The sequence below is a fragment of the Bacillus rossius genome, chromosome 1, assembly GCF_032445375.1.
Source record: "Bacillus rossius redtenbacheri isolate Brsri chromosome 1, Brsri_v3, whole genome shotgun sequence".
NCBI classification, from domain to species: Eukaryota; Metazoa; Arthropoda; class Insecta; order Phasmatodea; family Bacillidae; genus Bacillus; species Bacillus rossius.
This window is the reverse complement of record NC_086330.1, coordinates 155,719,485-155,738,762: the sequence shown is the minus strand read 5'-3', so window position 1 is coordinate 155,738,762 and position 19,278 is coordinate 155,719,485. Positions and strand designations below refer to the sequence as shown.

At 32.9% G+C, this 19,278-nt stretch overlaps 1 protein-coding gene across 21 annotated transcripts in view; it reads left to right on the top strand.

The window, feature by feature from the left end:
- LOC134546323 (bromodomain-containing protein 3-like) overlaps positions 1–19,278 on the top strand; it is a 363,730-nt gene that overhangs the window by 184,305 nt on the left and 160,147 nt on the right. For 16 of the 21 annotated variants that reach the window (XM_063389071.1, XM_063389068.1, XM_063389079.1 and 13 more), the window contains one exon: positions 923–1,093. In XM_063389071.1, coding sequence (XP_063245141.1) covers positions 923–1,093 — 171 coding nt within the window. The remainder of the gene's footprint in view (positions 1–922; positions 1,094–19,278) is intronic. The other 5 variants (XM_063389075.1, XM_063389074.1, XM_063389073.1 and 2 more) reach the window with 1 other exon arrangement.

The window sequence follows — 19,278 nt, the reverse complement described above, 5'->3', positions numbered from 1 at the left end:
TGAAAAAGTTTTGAAATTGGTTCACCAGATATTTTACGGAATTGTAGCAATCATGATAAATTGGCACTTTTTTCACTGGCTTTTATTCTTTGCCTAGTGGTAAGTAATACTGAATTTGTTCACTTGCAAGCATATATGTTTGATATATTCTCAAAATGTATATAAACATTATATATAAACATTTTTTTTACCGTCAGGGTTTAAGATATAGCATTTTTGTTATTCCAAAGATATTAGTAAATATTGATGTCCTTTAAAATATATAAAACATGAGTAGAGAGTCTACGTTAGTTCTCAATCAGGACCCTGAATAACCTCGTCTTTACTTGCAAGAAAATACTGGGAAAAAAATTGTAGGCATATTATTTAAAAAACACCATGATATAAAAACTTATAAGTTATGAGCTCAAATAATATTTTTCTAAATATATCCTCTTTCTTGATGCTTTCCAGCCCATTGATTCTGCTGGAGCAATATAGAAACTTTAGCTAATCTGTGTTTTTAACAGTTATAATTAAAAAATAACTGTGCACATTTTAACCTTGGAAACAATATTCACATTCAGGTATCACTTAAGTCTTGCAAGCAGGGCACTATTTCTTGAAGAGGTGGTTACAATTCAAAGGTTAACTTTATAATTTATGTTTTATATCTGTAACTTCTAAAACAATAGGTATTTTATTTGAACTGTGTGAGTGAATCCATTTTATCTATTATAATTAAAGTGTTTTTTATTTTATTTTTTATTGAAATAGAGAACAATTTTTGTTGAAATAGCTCAGGGCAAAATATTTAAAGGTTAATCAAATGCTTAGGACCTTGTTTGAAGACTTACTCCTATCTATTTCTGAAGAAGTGTTACTGCTTTGTACATTATTGTTTTAATAAGCTGAATCTTGTCATGGATTTGTATTGTACCAGGTGATAAACTCGGGAGAGTGGTCCATATTATCCAGTCTCGAGAGCCATCACTCAGAGACTCAAATCCAGATGAGATAGAGATAGACTTTGAAACATTGAAGCCCTCGACGCTACGGGAGTTGGAGTCGTATGTTGCTTCCTGCCTAAGGAAAAAGCCACGTAAGCCATACTGTAAGTCTCATTACTAACAGCGCACCAGACTAGCATCGCCAGCCGAGACCAGCTGCGTCCCACGGGAAGGAAAAAAACAAACTATTTTTAGCTAAGCTATCTTCACATCACACAGCCTTTGTATGAAGTTTTCAATGTGTTCAGCGGCGATGCTAATTGGTGTGTGTGGTTCTGATTTGGAGCATGTTATTCTTTTGGTAGTTTGTTTCTGTTTTGCGAGCTTTTACTTGCATTACCTGCCCCTTTCAAAGTTCCTTTACTTTACTTAGAAATTATTATTATTTTTCTTGATTCATACGGTGTACCTGTAGGCTCAAGTAGTAATTTTGTGCTTTCTAATTTAAATGACTTGTATGTTAACAATATCATTATACCAGCTTTTTGTTTTTAAAGAAAATATTTACGTAGGCTCTCTTTATGAAACTACATATTCATATTTGTAAAATTTGCTGTAACTTACACAAAATAATAATGATATTTTGAAGTAGTGATTAGATATGCTATTAGTAGGGACTCTTTTATCACAATTGCGATAATGATGGTAATGTTAATTTCAGCTTTTTTTTTTGTCGAAAACATGAACATTTCAATTTTATATATATGTATATATATAATATGTAATCCACTTACAAAAACTTGAAATACTGCAAAATTGACATATAAATCAATGTAAGTTGATTTATATTATAATAATTTGAGTTCAGAAATTGCAACAAAACAACAAAACAATATCAGCGTATGTGTTTTACGATCTATTGTTCAATAGTTCTTTCTATATTTTGATTTCTTTTTGTGAAGTTTTTTTAATAACTACTAACTTTTGAGTTAGTAGTGATTCTGTCCCTATGGTTCGATGAAAATTTTATTCTAGTGTTGTTTACGTAATTAATATTTTTGTTAATGTTTTTTTACAGAGTAATAGCAATAATTGTTATAGATTGTAGCCAGCATATTTAAAGGATGACTTATGATATTATTGCTTTTGTTCATTAAGCCTGTGATCATAACTCATTCTTAATAAAGTGACATCATAAGATGAAATGTTAAGGAGCATTAGAATTTTTTTTTTTAAATACTGAGATAAAACAAGTTTTTATTATGTAGTGGTTGGTTTTTCTTTGGTGGTTATGATCCTGCCAACTTTAGAGATAAGGTGCTTTTATTTCTGAACCAAAATTTTGTAAAGGCTGTTTTGACCCTATAGCAAAGACCACTTAAGTTGTTTGCCTGCACATATTCTAGTTTAATAGTTCCCTTAAATACAATGAATAGAGGGTGTACTTGTACATCAAGTCTTATTTGCTTGTACATCAATGTCAGTCTTTAAGAGTCTTTCTCACACAGTTACATTTGCTTTCTACTGAATAAAATATCTAAAAGATCAACACTTGGCATTCTTAACCATAATGACTGTTGAATTATTTATGTTATACATGTAGATGTGATTTTGCTGAAAGGTGCATTACCTTGTGTAACTGTGTAAACTTCATAATTCTATTGGTATTTTTGAAAGTATAAATAAAATTTACATGTGCAAAATAATTGGGGATAAATAATGATTTTCAGTTAAAAATAACACCATTTGGTGCCATAAATTAAGAAACTCAAATGTATGTTTTGAGCTATTAGCTATCTCATATTCATATTATTTAAAAATAAAAAAAACTCAGGGTTTTTGCAAAAAAAGGAAATAAAAGTGAACCTTAATGTGTTTGTTTTTAGGCAAATAGACATGAGCCAGTGACCGTAAAACACTTAAGCCAAAGGTATGCATTTGTGTTTTTATTTAATGCCACAAAATGGTTTTATTTTTTGTTGAAAGTGGTGTTATTTTCCCATTATTTTGAACATGTTTGTTAATTTTGATCTGAATATTCATATCATTCTTTTCACAATTGTAATTTATACAGCAATGTAGTTTATCACTAGTACCAGCAATACAAAGAAATGCACTGTTCAACAATACTGCTCATAATTGTTTACATATACTAATATAATAGAATAGAAACAGCATACCTGTACATTTTCATAAAGAATGCAGGGGGCATATTTGGTAGAAAGTGAACGTAACTGTGAGAAGGAACCAAATACTGAAGATATGTATTTTAAAGCTTGTAAATAGTTATTCTGTTAAATATTATTTATCATGTTACTGGAGGCTTGGTGTACAAGTGAAACCTATAACCATCATTATTTCAGGGAACCAGCAACAATTAACTTCTTTGTAGGCAAACAACATGTGTGCCTCAAAAAAAAAGAGTAAGGTGCAGAAATAAAAATTCCTATCCTAAAGTTGGCAGGACAATAAATTTAAAAAAAAAAAAAAAAAAAACCACCCTGCATGCTAAATCATTTGTCTTTTTCATAACAATTTTTTTATCTTTATATATATATTTCTTGTGTGCGTGTGTATGTCACTGAACTCCTCCTAGACGGCTGGACCGATTTTGATGAAATTTTTTGTGTGAGTTCACGGGGATTCGAGGATGGTTTAGATTCACAATTGGATATTTTATCTCGATTCTGAGTTACTAAAAATCTAAAAAATGTAATGTGTGTCATAGATATACAAACTGTTAGTGTCATTCCTCTATGTCTGCCGAGCAATAGCTTTCAAGCCATTACGTTACGTTTTGCTATTGTAAGGAACTAAGTAGAGAGTAAGAAAAAAAAAAGCTCTTGACAGTTTGTAGTTTCGCTATATTTGTTTCAATTTTCAATACCGTTTTTGTATATTACAATTTAAATTGCAGAAAAAAATCATGTTTCATAGACACATAAATAGTGAGTGTGTCATTTCTCTATGTCCACGAGGTCTCGCCGCGTTATTTTCTCCTTGGGGCGAACCCGTCCGCTTACTTAAATAAACAGGTTTTATCGTTGAATGATTTCATGATTTATTTCATGAAAATCTGCTCTCATAAAAAAGTTAGTTTTATAGACATTCAATAGGTGTCTTGCTCTCTCTGAAGATCAATCTATGAATCGTTACAAATTTATTTCCTTTATTTTTTTAGTTTGATTTGATACAATATGATTTCACTAAAAGTTAATTTCTACCCATTCATATTTTCATTTCCACATTACGAAGTTTCACTTCTTCCACGCGGAGGGACTCCGCGCAATATTTTTGCATGCAATTAAAAACTATTTTTTAATGATGCCAATGAAGTATAACTTCTCATGCGCGTACCTAAGTACACGCACCCATTTTTTTAATTTAATTTATTCTATATATATATTTTTTCCCTACCTAGGAAACTCATAATTCTTTTAAATTTCAAGTGTATGTTTTCAATGTCATTCGAGTTGTACAATTTTTTTTTGTCAAATTGGTCATTATTTATACTTTGTTTCATTTTGGAAACATACGTATTTTAGGTATTTTGACAAATAAAAAAAATTAGTTTCACTAACATTCTAAGGTTTTTATTGTGTGGATAGTTTCAAGTTTAATATTATGTAGGTACATAAATTCTTAAACTTATAATTTCTTCGAAATTTATTCATAGGTAGGGCCTACTAATATTTTCTATTTGTCAATATTGTTATTTTTTTACATTACCTACTTATTTGCAAGGAGTTTGGTTTAGTGTTTATAATTTATCTGCTGAGCGTCAAGAGTCTTAGGGCTGCTGAGACCGAAGACCAGAAATATTTATCAATTATGTAATATATTGTTGAAAAATTTGAATTTAACTATTTCAGGAAAGTTGATTTTTTTTATTAATTAGAATAGTTACGTGTAATTGCCATCTTCCTTTATTTCATATTAAACATTATGTTTGGTTGAGTGTGAGATAATTTTTTTATGTATGTTTTAATTTCATTTAATTTCTTATATATATATTCTTACCTACCTACTTCTATTAAATTTCAGGCGGATGTTAAAATTGTCATTCCAGTTGTATAATTTTTTTGTCAAATTAGTTGTTATTTATACTTTTTGTTTCATTTTGGACTATGTTTTTTTATACTTAATTCAAAGATTTGTGGTGTGTACAGTGAGTGATGTCTCTATTAATTTCTATACTCCTTTGGATAAGCGGAATATTGCCACCACAGTTTTACATATAAAGAAATCCTACAAATGTTTTAAACATTATGACAAATAAATATAGTTTCACAAACATCCTTAGTTTTTTTTATGGTGTGTATAGTTTGAAGTTTAATATTATGTATGTACGTAAATTCTTAAACATAGAGTTATTTATTTATTTATTTATTTAGATAATTATTAATAGGTAGGTTATAGGCTTTCTATTTGTCAATATTGTTATTATGGTAGATAGGAGTACAGTAAATGCCTACATTCTTATATTCCTTTATATCTCTTTCGATTTGGAGTGTTTCCGAGCCATTCGGGGTCCTCAACGTCAACCCCCCCCCCCCCCCCCCCCCCAGGTGGTTAAAGCCCCAAAATTTCGAAAGTTTAAAAAATTTGAAAAATCTATCTCTTTCGATTTTAAGTGTTTTCGAGCCATTCAGGGTCCTCGAACCCCCCGCCCCCCTCTGGGAACAAAGCCCCAAAATTTCGACAATTACAGGAATTTCAAATATCTATTCTTTCGAGATGGAGTGTTCCAAACCATTCGAGGTCCTGAACATCCACTTTCCGCAAAAGTGAAAGCCCCAAAATTTCGAAATATAAAAATATATATAAATTGGATGTTGGCATGTATGTCGTCGATAAACTCTTACACCGTTTGACCGATCACCATGAAAGTTGGCACATCGAAGTGTTTTTTATCATGGAGAAGGTTTTTATGCTAACAATTTTTTTGTAACTCGCCGCTAGATGGCGCTGTAGCTCATCAACTTCTAAACCTTTCAACCGATCGCCATGGGTAAACAGAAAACCATAGGTCACAGATACACAAACAGTAATTATGTGTCATTTCTTAATGTCCACCACACTGGACATATCGCTATCCATTGTACTGTAACTCGCGGACAATATATCACCCGGTGTTCAGCCCGGGCAAAGCCGGGTACTGCAGCTTGTGTAGATATAAAGAGATAAATAGAGATAGAGATATTCATAGATGTGAAAAGATATAGATAGAGATAAATATATGTTTTTGAGAGATGGATAGATAATTTATGTATGTGTAACTACTTCAAACATATTACAAAACAAAACTGATTGATGCATTGCAATGCATGCCGAGCATTAGCTAGATAATAGAATCTTTTCAATATTAGTAATCTCTTATTTTTCAGCTTTTTTCTATATTGCTTTATAAAGTCTAAATTACATACACACCAGGTAAATAACTATAAACTGGCACAACAACTTCTGTCGGGATCTGAAAGTGATATAAATTAATTTTCACACTTGACAATCAAATTAAGAAGACAGTTACTAACTACACCCTGTGTTCAGCCCGGGCAACGCCGGGTATTGCAGCTAGTACTTGTATATATTACTGTAACAATATGTACTTAAAATTGCAATTATAAAATGTAAATAATTTCTTAAAAATGTAAACAAACAACATAAACACGAAACGAGAATAAAGTTTCCATAAAACCACAGCTACAGAACAAGCACTTCTTATTCAAATGGTTACTGGTCAGAAACAAAACACTACATAAAGAACTCAAAATATTGACAGATCTATTGATTGTGTAGCTTTCAGCATCTGGCTGCTTGCATTCACATAGTTTAATATTAAAGTGTATTATCTTTGGTAACAGTGCCCTGAATAGAAGATACACAACCTTGCCAACTTGTACGATTTACCCGTAAAATGTATGGAAAATCATGCTGTTGTACGATTGTACTGTCACATCTGTTATTTTACTGTTTTGCCAACATTTTTACATTATTAAAATAAATCGGAAGATTTTGGTACCGTATCAGCAATGGGATGTCTTTCTAGGTCAAATAAAAAAAACTCGTTACGTATGTCATGTGTTTCTTCATTGGCTGCTACATGCCAATCATCTGCAGTTTGATTTTTTTTTTGTTTAAATTTTTTGGCTCTGGCTATTGGGCATCTAGTTATTTTTGGTCTTTCAGTGAATTAGTGTCCAAGATAGCGTTGTGGTTTGAATTACAATCTTGAACTTATATAATACATTGTTGTATGTAGTTTGCCTCAAACTTTACAATATGAGTGGGAAAGCCAAGCAGTATTTTCAGGCATTCAGAGACATTTATAAACAAGAGTTTCCTTATATTATCAAATCTGATAAAGGTAATACCCATGCTTTTTGTACGGTTTGTTGTTGTGACATAAACATTGCACATGGTGGCAAAAAGGCCATTAAGAATCATGGCAAAACCACCAAACAGCGGTGATACGAAAAGTGTAGAGAAAACAAAATTCAGAATTATTTTGTGGATAATGAAAACGTGGATAATGCCGTCATCAGAAGTGAGTGCTTGTTCACACATTTCATCGTGGAACATAACCTGCTGTTGAGTGTGGCCGATCACGCAGGGAAAATGTTTCCTTCATCCGACTTTGCGAAGAAATACAGCTGTGGCAGAACAAAAGCATCTGCTATCATTAAAGAAATGTTTTTCAAGTGCTACAGAGGATATTGAAACACATTTGCAAAATGGACCTTTTTGTTTTCGACCGATGGTAGTAACGACTCAGATTCAAAACTCTATCCAGTGGTAGTCAATTTTATGATGAAAATGTGCAAAAAATCATCTCGTGAATTCTTTCGTTGCCTAATTTAATAGGTGATGCAACTGGTTGCAATATAGGCAATTTGATGTTGGCTGAATTGGAGTTTTGAAGTACCTATAAAAACATATCCTTTTCTGCAAACAATGCTGCAGTTATGCTTGGACATAAAAATGGTGTGGCAGCTGTTTTAAAAAATGCTCAGGAGGGACTTATGTAATGGGATGTTTGTGCAATTTTATTAGTTTGGCTGCGGAAAAATGGTCAAGTAGCTTGCCAGTTAAAGTTGACAAAATTTTAATAGACATTTATTATTACCTTGAAAAAAGTAGCAAACGAAAAGAAAGTCTCACAGAATCTTAAAATTAACATAATAAAGGAGCTAAAAAGATATTGAAACATGTTTGCACCAGTTGGTGGTCTTTGGGGAGAAGTCTGACTAGGTTTGTAGATCAGTGGCAGCCTTTGTTGAGTTTCTTGAAAAAGAAATCAGTCATCAGAAATCACAGTGTTGGTCACTAACATCTTGCAGGATTCCGAAGAGAAGAAAACAAATCTGGAGAGATGGTAGGCATGATTCAGAAACCACCGAGTTCTATGTTGTTGCTCAAAGAGAACCTCACATCAGTCGGTTAGCCAGATGTTCATAAACCATCATGTTCTTCCCCTCCTTCAGGCATGACAATTAAGCCATCTGGAACAAAAGAATCTGTTAATTTTGAAAGAAAACATTCAAGTAAAAGAAAAGCATATAATGATTGTAAGATCTCGGACAAGAAAATGGCTTGTGCATTCATATCAGTAAATGATTACAGCTTTACTTTGAAAAGTCAAATGCCAAATTTAAGTCGTGAAGAAAAGCTATTTCTCTTTCTCTCATTGCCATTAAATAGAGCTTTTTGCTTGTTTTTGTTGCATGTAATACCAATATTTGAGAAGGTAAACATAATGCTTCAGGCATCAGAACCACAAATTCACATTTTGCGACATATGCTCTGCGATTTTAAAAGAGCTATTTTCTAGGTTTGTGAAGCCTGCTGCTATCAAGAATGTGGATGTTCTTGAAGTTAGGTATCATGCTGTTGAAATATTATAGGCAAGACTGATATGGTGATTGGTTTCCAGACTTCACAAACTGTAAGTGAACTATTTTATCACTTCATGTGACTATATTGTGAATAGGTTCCCTTTGAATAAGGGAGTTTTGAAGAAAGCTAGTCCTGCAATCATTGATGGCATTGAAAATGTCAGCTTTTCGATGTTGAGTACTTCCTGAATTAGTTTCCTGTAATATTCCCAATGCAAGACAATGAAACAAGGAGCATGGCCATGGATGAACTTCACAATCAGTTCATTTCCCTTCAGCTGGAAGACCTTTCTTGTTTAACACAAAGTGCCAGTATTGTTGAAAAATGGGTCTGTGTCGGAAACACGAAAAGCATTACTGGGAAACCAAAATTTGACAGACTATCTAGAGTATGTAATGGTTTCCATTCTCACAATCCCCCACAGTAGTGCATAGTGTGAGGTGTTTCGTTTGGTGAAGAAAAACAGGATCCAGATCAGATCTCACTTGTCAAATAACTGTCTAGAAAGCATATCTGTAATTAAATCCAGACAAAAGTGGGTTTTTGCTATGATCAGAAATGTTCTGATAAATTTCTTCAAAGAGCTAAGATAGCAACTGCAGCATCTCTAGAGCATTTTCCTTGAGAAAAAATAACTAGTTTAAGTATTTAAATAAATGTATGAAATGAACGGCTGATTGGGGCAATGATGTGTTAAGTACTATAAGAAGCTAGTTCAGAAGTGTTGTAAATAAATTTTAATGAACTGATAATGGGTGCAATATTGTGTAAATTACTATATGAAGACATGGTAAACTATGCAATTTACAATGCAGATTCCTCAGGTCAGTTAATAGCTATATATTGTATAAGGGTATATGAAATATTTTGACTTCAGTACCGTATTCACCCGAAAATAAGACGATAGTTTTTTCATTCTAGAGGATTCAAAAAATTGGGGGTCGTCTAACAACCGAGATCAAACTTTTTTTAAAGATCGTTTTGTTGTATAACCTACCTATAATAACAAAGGCTGTTTATTTATTATTTTATTTATTCATAGCCTCCAATATTACCCAAAAAAGGGTTTCCCAAACGCCAAATATTGCAGCACTTCATGTTTTCCATAACTTCGTCATTAAAAATGCCATAATGTTACTCCAGCTAAGCAACAAGCATATAAGCAGCTAAGTAAACAATAGCTGTGCTCATAGATAACACAATACGGACGTGTATACGACACTTTCTCTGCTGCATGCCATAGCCATGTTCCAGGCTGCCAACATCGCAAAACGAAAGATCAGTAGTCCCGTCAATATGGAACACACTTCATGTACTTTTTTCTTTGAAGTGGCATATGTTAACGATATATATGTATCTATGGTGAACGGAAATCGCATTGTTTATTTATAACGAAGACATTTTTTAACATTCGTTAATCGTTATGGCTGACCACGTGGAAAAACGAGGTTCAAGTGTGAAAGCAAATTGTAATAAAGGTGAAAGGCGCAGTTATGACAAAAATTTTAAAATGATGGCTGTGAAATATGCAGAAGACACCAATAACTGTGCGGCAGCTAGAAAATATGGTGTTACCGAGGCAAATGTTCGGCGCTGGAGAAAACAAAAGCCTCGAATACAGAATGCAAGCTCAACACGAAAATCTTTCCGTGGACCAAGACGTGGAAACTTCCCTGAGATTGACAAACAAGTAACGGAATTCGTACGAGCACAGAGAAGAAATGGGATGCCAGTTTCTTATATGTCTATCCAACAAAAGGCACGCGAAATCGCAATAACTTGGAACATTGCAGGAAGAGATTTCAAAGCTAGTAGGGGCTGGTGCACAAGGCTAATGAGGAGAAGTGGGTTTTCCCTTCGAAGAAGAACGTCGTTGTGTCAAAGGCTGCCAGCAGATTTTGAAGAGAAGTTGACTGCCTATCAAAGACATGTTATTAAATTACGAAAATCGCACAACTATCTCATGGGGCAAATCGGGAATGCAGATGAAACCCCTGTTTATTTCGATATGCCATCAAATTACACAATTGATGATCGTGGGGCAAAATCCATCACAATTAAAACTTCTGGAAATGAAAAATTAAGAGTGACTGTTATGCTGGCAGTGTTGGCAGATGGCAGGAAACTGCCACCATTTGTAATTTTGAAGAGAAAAACAATGCCTAAAGAGCAATTTCCTAAGGGTGTTGTAGTGATGTGTCAACCAAAAGGGTGGATGACCAACGATATGATGGTGGATTGGTTAGAAATAATTTGGGGCAGAAGACCTGGTGCTTTGTTGAAGCAGAGAGGCATGCTTGTACTAGATACCTTTAAAGGACATCTGACATCAGACGTGAAAAAAAAAAAATACAAGACTTCTGGTAGTTATTTCTGGTGGAATGACTTCTCAACTACAGGTACTAGATGTTGTGGTTAACAAACCTTTTAAGGACAATTTGAAGGAGCTATACTGTCAATGGCTGGCAGCAGGTAACCATGAAAAAACACCCACAGGTAAAATTAAGAAGCCAACTTTTGCACAACTGTGCAATTGGATCATGACAGCATGGAACAGGATCAGGCCTGAAGTTATTGTGAATGGCTTCAAGAAATGTTGCCTAACCAATGCTATGCATGGCACAGAAGATGAGTTCTTGTGGAATGATGCAGAGAATTTGGACAGTGAAACCGATGAGAATGAAGACAGTGAAAGTGATGATCAACATAGTGACAGTGGAGAAGAGGAAAATGTGTAGGCCTAATGTAATTAACTGATACTGGAAAGAAAAAAAAGCAGTTGAAATGACCTAATTTATTGTTTTAAATGTGTAATGTTAATTGTAGAAGACAATTTTAGAAATATATGTAGATATTGCTTATATCAATGTTTTCTTGTGAATCCAGGCAATCACACCAAAAGAAAGAAGCTAAGATTGTGAGTTTAAAATTTTTCCTGAAACATGTTTTTATAATTGGGGGGTCGTCTTACATCCAGGGTCGTCTTATTTTCGGGTGAATACGATAGATAATATAAAATGTACAATATTTAGTAAGTTGGCAGGTTTAATCATAGAGTAAACCAAATTGCTGTGTCTGATTTATGCTAAAATTAACTATTATAATATTTCTACTGGATTGGGAATTTCCAAAGTTGGCAAGTATGGATACGGACAGTTAAAAACTAAATAATAGTTAGAAGGATAATATATGCACACATTTTTCATTGTTTCTTGCAATTTTCGGAATGAATTATCTTTTGAATTGATAGTTTGTTTTTGAACGTCTATTTTGCTGTATTCTGAGTTTTTAGAACTGAATTTTCAGTATTCCAAATTTTTAAAAGTGAATTATCAGTATTTTATAAAAAATTAAAAAATTATTTTCCAAAAAAATTATTGCAACAAATGTGATAAATGCATGTCCCTTGCAATACATAAAACTTGGGGTTGCTATGTAACATATTTGCTTGTGGTTAAAACAATTTGTACAAAAATTCTTTAAATTAAAAAAAAAATTTAATATAATTTTTGTCAAATTTAATAATCTATAGCCTGACTCACACTTAGATTATAGCACCGAATAAATTGTGTCAACTGTTGCCAGATGGATACTACCCAACTTGTTAACATTAAAAAATTTATTTTGTAAACCATGTTTAATTATAATAAGTTTTAATAATTTTTTTTAATGTTACTGTTTATTGAATTTTTTAAAACTATAAATTAGTGTCTATTGACAGTATTATCTTTCTGACAAAAGGAAATAATTCAATGCTTAACATCAATTATTATTTCACAGGAGAAATGATTTGTAGCAGTCTTGTCACTATTAATAAGTTATTCCATAAAATTATGTTCTATGCTGAAAAAAGAAAAAAAAAAAAATTATATATATTTAAAAAAAGTTGGTTGTCTGTAAAGTCAGTTTACGGACGATAGTTTAACGTGACGTCATAACAAATAGTTTTATGAATAAAATTGAATAATTTTTATTTTAATAATAAAAGAAGAAATACTTGAAATTATACTAGCAATAAGATTTTTAAAATGCAAGAATAATTAACCTTTATTGCCAAAATTGTTGTTGTAATAAGCAATGAAAACCACATTAACTTTTCACTTCACTTTATAAACAGTCGACGAAACAGTTCACGTGTACATGACTTGTAATTAATTTTAAAATCTGGTGTTTAGCTATAAAGTTTACATATGATTATGAACAAGTTTTCATATAAATAAACTGTAATTAAATATTTATCATGAATTATATGAATCACCATAATTTTTTAGTCAATTTTAACATAACCTATTATTACTGCACTCGCCGTCAGCATAACAACACAGCGTAACGGAACAATGAGCGTAATGGGACACAGTGTAATGGAACAATGAGCATAATGGGACACAGTGTAATAGAACAATATGCGTAATGGGACACTTTCGTGCATGCAGCCGGCGTTCGATTTATTAGACGTTGTTACGTCAAAAAAATGTTGGAAAAAAACATTAAAACAAGATGACTTCTTTATATTGTAATCTGTATATGATGCTTTCAATGTAATACAACAAGAAATTTTTTTGACGTAACGTCTAATAAATCGATGAACGCTGGCTGCACGCACGAAAAAGGATGACACATTGTCCCGTTGTGCCCATTGTCCCGTTACGCTCATTGTACGCTTGCACCGCATCTATCTCTCTTCCACTCGATTGGAACAACCATCGATTTGACTTTTTCGAGGCACATTAAAGTTGAAACACTCACATTCGTTTCCTACTTTTCCTATCATCGTCCTATCCTTAACAGAATAACACAGATTGGAAGAAGTTAAATAGCAAACATGTATAAAAGTTATATTTAAAATAATCTCTTCGTTAATGTATCAGTTAAAGTATTAGTTATCAGGAAAATTTTACATACATAATTGTTACTGTGTTTGCGCAGGGGTTCTTTAATATAAATGTACATTATGATAAATTTTTATCACTTTCAAGAATCGTTAACAAGTAAACAAATACTGTCTCAACGATTCATAGAATCATAGTACAGTATAACGCGCCATTCTTCCTCCTCCATGGATCACACACATGTGCACGAGACGATCTAAGCAATTGATTGCTGTCTCGCCTCTCTTGAAGACAATTGTTTTTAGCTGCGCCATCTTTTGGTTATTTGTAGAGCACGTTTTAAAAGTTTTAATTAACGCAGATACAAACGTTAAATAGAAATTATATTTTAACTTATATACAAAATATAAAGTCCAATAATGTTAATTTATGCAGGTTAAGTTTTGAACTGTTTGGTGTCACAACATGGCCTACACGCTTTGTGTTGCCATTAAGGTCGGAATGTCGCCTGGCATAGCCATGTTCGCTACGTGCGCTACTAGTGCGGCGCTATGGTTATCTATGGATACGAGGTTTGTTTACGTTTGATGTGGCGCATGGCAAACAATATAGTTGATTGAATATTTTAATCAGGATGGATGGACAAACAGATGAAAAGAAACGCAAGCAGTTCGCTTTGAAGTAAAACGTGGGAATTTTGAAAGAAGTTTACAAAGGCAGGAAAAATGCAGATGTGGCACGGTCGTTTGGTTTTGTGCCCACTGCACTGTCAACAATAATAAAAGATAGCGAAAAAATTATTAAACTGTACAAACAGTCATCTTTATCTGCTGGTCGCACGAGACTTCGCCTAGGAGATAACAAGGGAATTCTATCTCCATAAATGTATACATCTGTAAAATAGTTTAACCCATTTGTCATTTTGTGTTCGACAGATATAAATTTTGTACATGTAGGCCTAGAATTTAGGCTACTGTATTAAGTTCAGTAATTTTTTTTTTAAATTCTTGTTGTTTTACAAATATTTGCTTCCAAGCTAATGTAACATTTGATCCCCTACTACTTTATTTTTAAAAATTCACAAATACTACATTTGAAAGGTAAATACTAGTGGTGCACCGATATGACTTTACCGATTACCGATTCGATTACCGATTATGAGAGCAATAATCGGCAGATACCAATTCAGTTACCGATTATAATGAAGAAATTTGGGGAAATTAAATTAAATTCTATGTAAATATTTGTTATTGTAAACAACTTGAACTACAGTCTAATAATTGTAATTTACAATGGGTAAGTTTTTGTTGCGGAAAACTAGCATTATTATCGACTATCACATAAGGTTGCATCAAGAAATTACCGTTTAACAATGTAAACATGCTGCTTTATTTTGTTCACTTGAGTTTATAGAAAAATGTTTCCACACTTCACTTTTTTTTTCCCCTACTCGCCATCTCACTATAATTATATAAAAATGACTAAAAACCAATTCTAGCACATGTGATTTTATTTATGTTGACTGAATATATAAAATTATAAATACTTTTTCACGTTTCACGTCACATACAAATAACAAACGGATAATGTTACCAAAGACGCCTATAACGAGTTTGTAAAACGCAGTGATACAAACTAGAAGGTATCGGGACCACGATTTTGAACCGCTACTACGACTCGAAAAGATTGATTGTCATAGAATCCACTGCAACTGTTTGTGGTATTTTGATTGCGTGCCATCTATTTTACTTCTCTGGCTATACGTAATGTAAGAGGCCAATAAACAAAAGACGAAACGTAAATAAACGTGTAAGAAAAATGCATTTTTTATTGTTTGAGGCAATGAGATTTATTAAACTTAATGAAATATCTGTAATTATGATATGACGCAGTTAGATGAATTTTGTAACATATACAAATATTACCGTATTTCGTCCTAAAATGTGTAACAGAATATTACACGGTAAAAACCTACTTAATTACGCCGGGACGTAAATAATCGGCAAAGTAATCGTTAAGATAATCACCAATTAAGATTAATCGGTAAGTACCCATAATCGCCGATTACGATTCATCGGTATCCGCATCGGTGCACCACTAGTAAATACAGTAAACTCTCGATTATCCGTGTTAATTGGGACCTTCCGATGCCCGGATAATTGAATGCCCATATAAAAACCCGGATAATCCGTTTCACCACTTAAAAATGGTGTATTTACTGGCAAAAGAGTGTCTCTTCAGTAGAATTCTATGAGTACAAGCGGCGGCAGTCCCAACTCAGCATCTCCCTCCACCCTTTTAACGACCTTTTATCCCGGGTCACTACAAAATAAGTGTCTGAACCACAGCACAATATTATACACCTTTTTTCCCCCCTTCCAGCTATTGCATTTTATTTTTCTACCTCGCGCGGCAAGATATTGTTTCTTGTTAATTCCGCCTATTAAAATTAGGATGCACTTTACAGTCATAACTACGAGTATGGGATACTAGGGGACCTTCAAAGTTATGAGAGTTTTGAAATGCAAGGTCAGTTTGACTACGTAAATAGTAATCCTAAACTAATCTGGTTTTTATGAGTGCTTCCTTGTTGGCTCTTTTGTAAGAAAGGTGATTTAAATGGCATCTTCAAACAAGGAAAAATACCATTAGTTGGAAGGGAAAAAAGGTTCAGGCAGTAAACAAAGGCTGCAAAGGGAGAGGGGGCCCGCTGGCACAGGGGCTGTGGACCATGAGTTTGGGGCTGTGGACCATGAGCTTTGCAGCTAGCTGTCGAGAAAGAATGATGGCTGTTGTTGGGTGATGGTGTGGGGGGATTAAGGGGTGTCTTGGGGGCAAACAACATGCTCCCTTTCTCTCTCTGTCTCTCTCTCTCTCAGCAGTTTCAAGAAGCCCTCCCCCTCCCATTGTGTTACTGGCAGCTTCTGCCTGTAGAGGGGAGATGTTTGCCTGTAGAGGGGAGATGTTTTCATGCTTTTACGTTTAGATGGCCCTGCCACACTGTCTGATCTACTAGCAAACTGCAAAAGTTTTTCTTCACTTTTATTAATATCGCGCATGGTTTGGATTCCAATTTCATATTTCTGTGCTAATTTCGCGGCAGGTTTTCTTTTCTTTAACCTGTCACCAACTTCTAACTTCTCTGCTATTGTCAGCACTTTACGTTTCCTTTTACCAGACATGATTACAAAAACAAATGTGCCTGGGAGAACTGATGTAAATATTTGCCTGAAAAATGCCTCTTCCAGCCATCAGGAGTGTGGGAAGGTAAAAGAGGTAGAGAAGCAGCAGTCAAGGCATTCCTTTTTGGTTTAAAGTGTGACAAATTGTCTGGTGAAGATGGCTGGGGAAGGAGGGTCTGAAGGGTTAGGTAAATAGCTTTCCCACACAGCAGTAAAAAAAACAAAAAAAAAAAAACAGTGCAGTCGCAGCCTAGCTACACCCTGTCAAGTTTACTGTATATAGACTTTCAGAATAAAGTAATTTCATTACTAAGTATCAAATTTGAGGCTTTATTAATGTACTTTATGACGAGATTGTACTGTACATAGATTTTTTATGTCACTATACATTCTGATGAAGTAAATGGTTGTTAATTTCAAGTAATCCAATTAATGAGTGTGCTGTGTTTGAACATTACATACATAGGATAGTAGTTAACTAATATATTGAAATTTAAAGAAAAATTAATCCTTATCTTAGAAACACAAATGGAAATGTTAAACTTCGAATTCAGATGTTTACAAATTTAGCTTTTGAACACAATTAAATTTAAAGTAGAATAAAAATTGTCAGTTACTATTTTTTTGCTGCCGAATAGTATTTGCTGAAGCTTTTGTTTGTTACAGTTGAGGTGTAATCGGGCAATTTATGAAGTTATAAGTCACACCTAATCAATTGGTAATCATACAATCGGATGCAACGTCATGTTTCTATAGGGAGGAAAATTGAATTTTTCTAAGGTAATTTCTTTAAATAAAACACTCTTAACAGACTGAAAATATATGTTATTTAAATGTGTTTATAAAACAATAATTCATGCTAACATGTTTAAGATAATTATCTAGCAAACAGTAATGGTAATGTATAAACAAAATCAATATTATGTAAGTTCTGCTATAATAAAATTTTATTATCAGTGAACATGAAACTTAATTTTATATTAAAAAAATATATAGTACATGTCATCGGTTCCATGAAATTCTGAGTTTCTCTGGCATCCAAAAATACCAGAAAGTTGCATTTTATTTTACAGTCTGTGCACAATATAATATAATTAAAAAAAAAATATTTCATTATTGGAATAAAAACTACCTTAATGGTGCAAATTCTTTTGCTCAGTACCACATTAAATATTTATGAATTTTTGTACGAGTTAACTTATTCTGTACATACGAAAGAATGCATTTTTTATAAGCAAAAAAATGATACATCTTTCATGAAGTATAATACTCAAGGTTCTCCTTTTACAAGATTTTGCAAACTTTGTACACTCCAACTTGTGGCAAAGTTATGTCATTTAAACACAAGCAAAGTATCCTAGCAACTAATTCTGGGTAGTAACATGTCACAATTATGTGGAAAATCCCAATTAGTTCAATAAAATATTTTTTCTGCATGGACAAATTTCACAGTAGTTGTAGAACATCCTTCAATTAAACATAATCCAGACACTCAGTGTTTCATTTTAAATATTTTTTTTTATTATTTAGATAGAAATGTTGTTCAGTCCCAACTTCAAAGATGGATACCAGACTTGGGAAGCACTTTAGATCACAAGTTGTATAGAGGTTTTCAACTTATTTTGTCATGTTGAACCTGGATCCGAAGTTTGTCAAATTCATACTCACCATGCTTATAAGTACTTGTATATTAGCTAGTGCACTATAATGATGGTACTATATTTTTTTCTGAACATACGGTGTGATTATTACATGCTCAGTACATTGGTATGTAAATTAAAAAAAGTAATTAGTGCAGTGAGATGTAATAGGCTTAAAATAAATATATATTTATAATAATTTACAAATTAGATCTTCAGTAGATGCATGCATCAAGGAGAAATTTATACTGTAGTCTGTCTTTATGGAAATCGAAGTCTCATTTCAGAAATGTTGCATTTCCTGCTTTAAAGTTTCATAATATACGAACACAGTGTATTATTTTTTTTTTAATTTAAATATTATACCATTTTGTACGTTTTCCTTAAAATGAAAATTATTCTCTTAACATAAATTTTACCTTGTGTGCAATCATCTGCATTGAAGCACACTCGCCAGGATGTTATAGATTATAAATGTCAAAATAAAATTGGAAGATCTCTTTAAAGTAACAGGTGTCTTGTCATTTATGATTCTGGAATTGTCTGATTCTGGCTATTTTATAGAATTAAATGATTGAGAATTCTGTTGGTTTTTAATGAAAGTTTATTGATTTTTTCCCTATAGTTCCGAATGTTCTACTTAATAAGATCAGTAAAGTCAGTTAGGATTTTCTACCATTTAAATGGAAGCTTTCCAATTATAATTTTTTTATTGGAATTAGATTTTTCTATTTTTCTGAATATTCACTTTTTAATCAGTGTATTTGGCCTATTAAATAAGATCCTTGATCTGATTTTATTG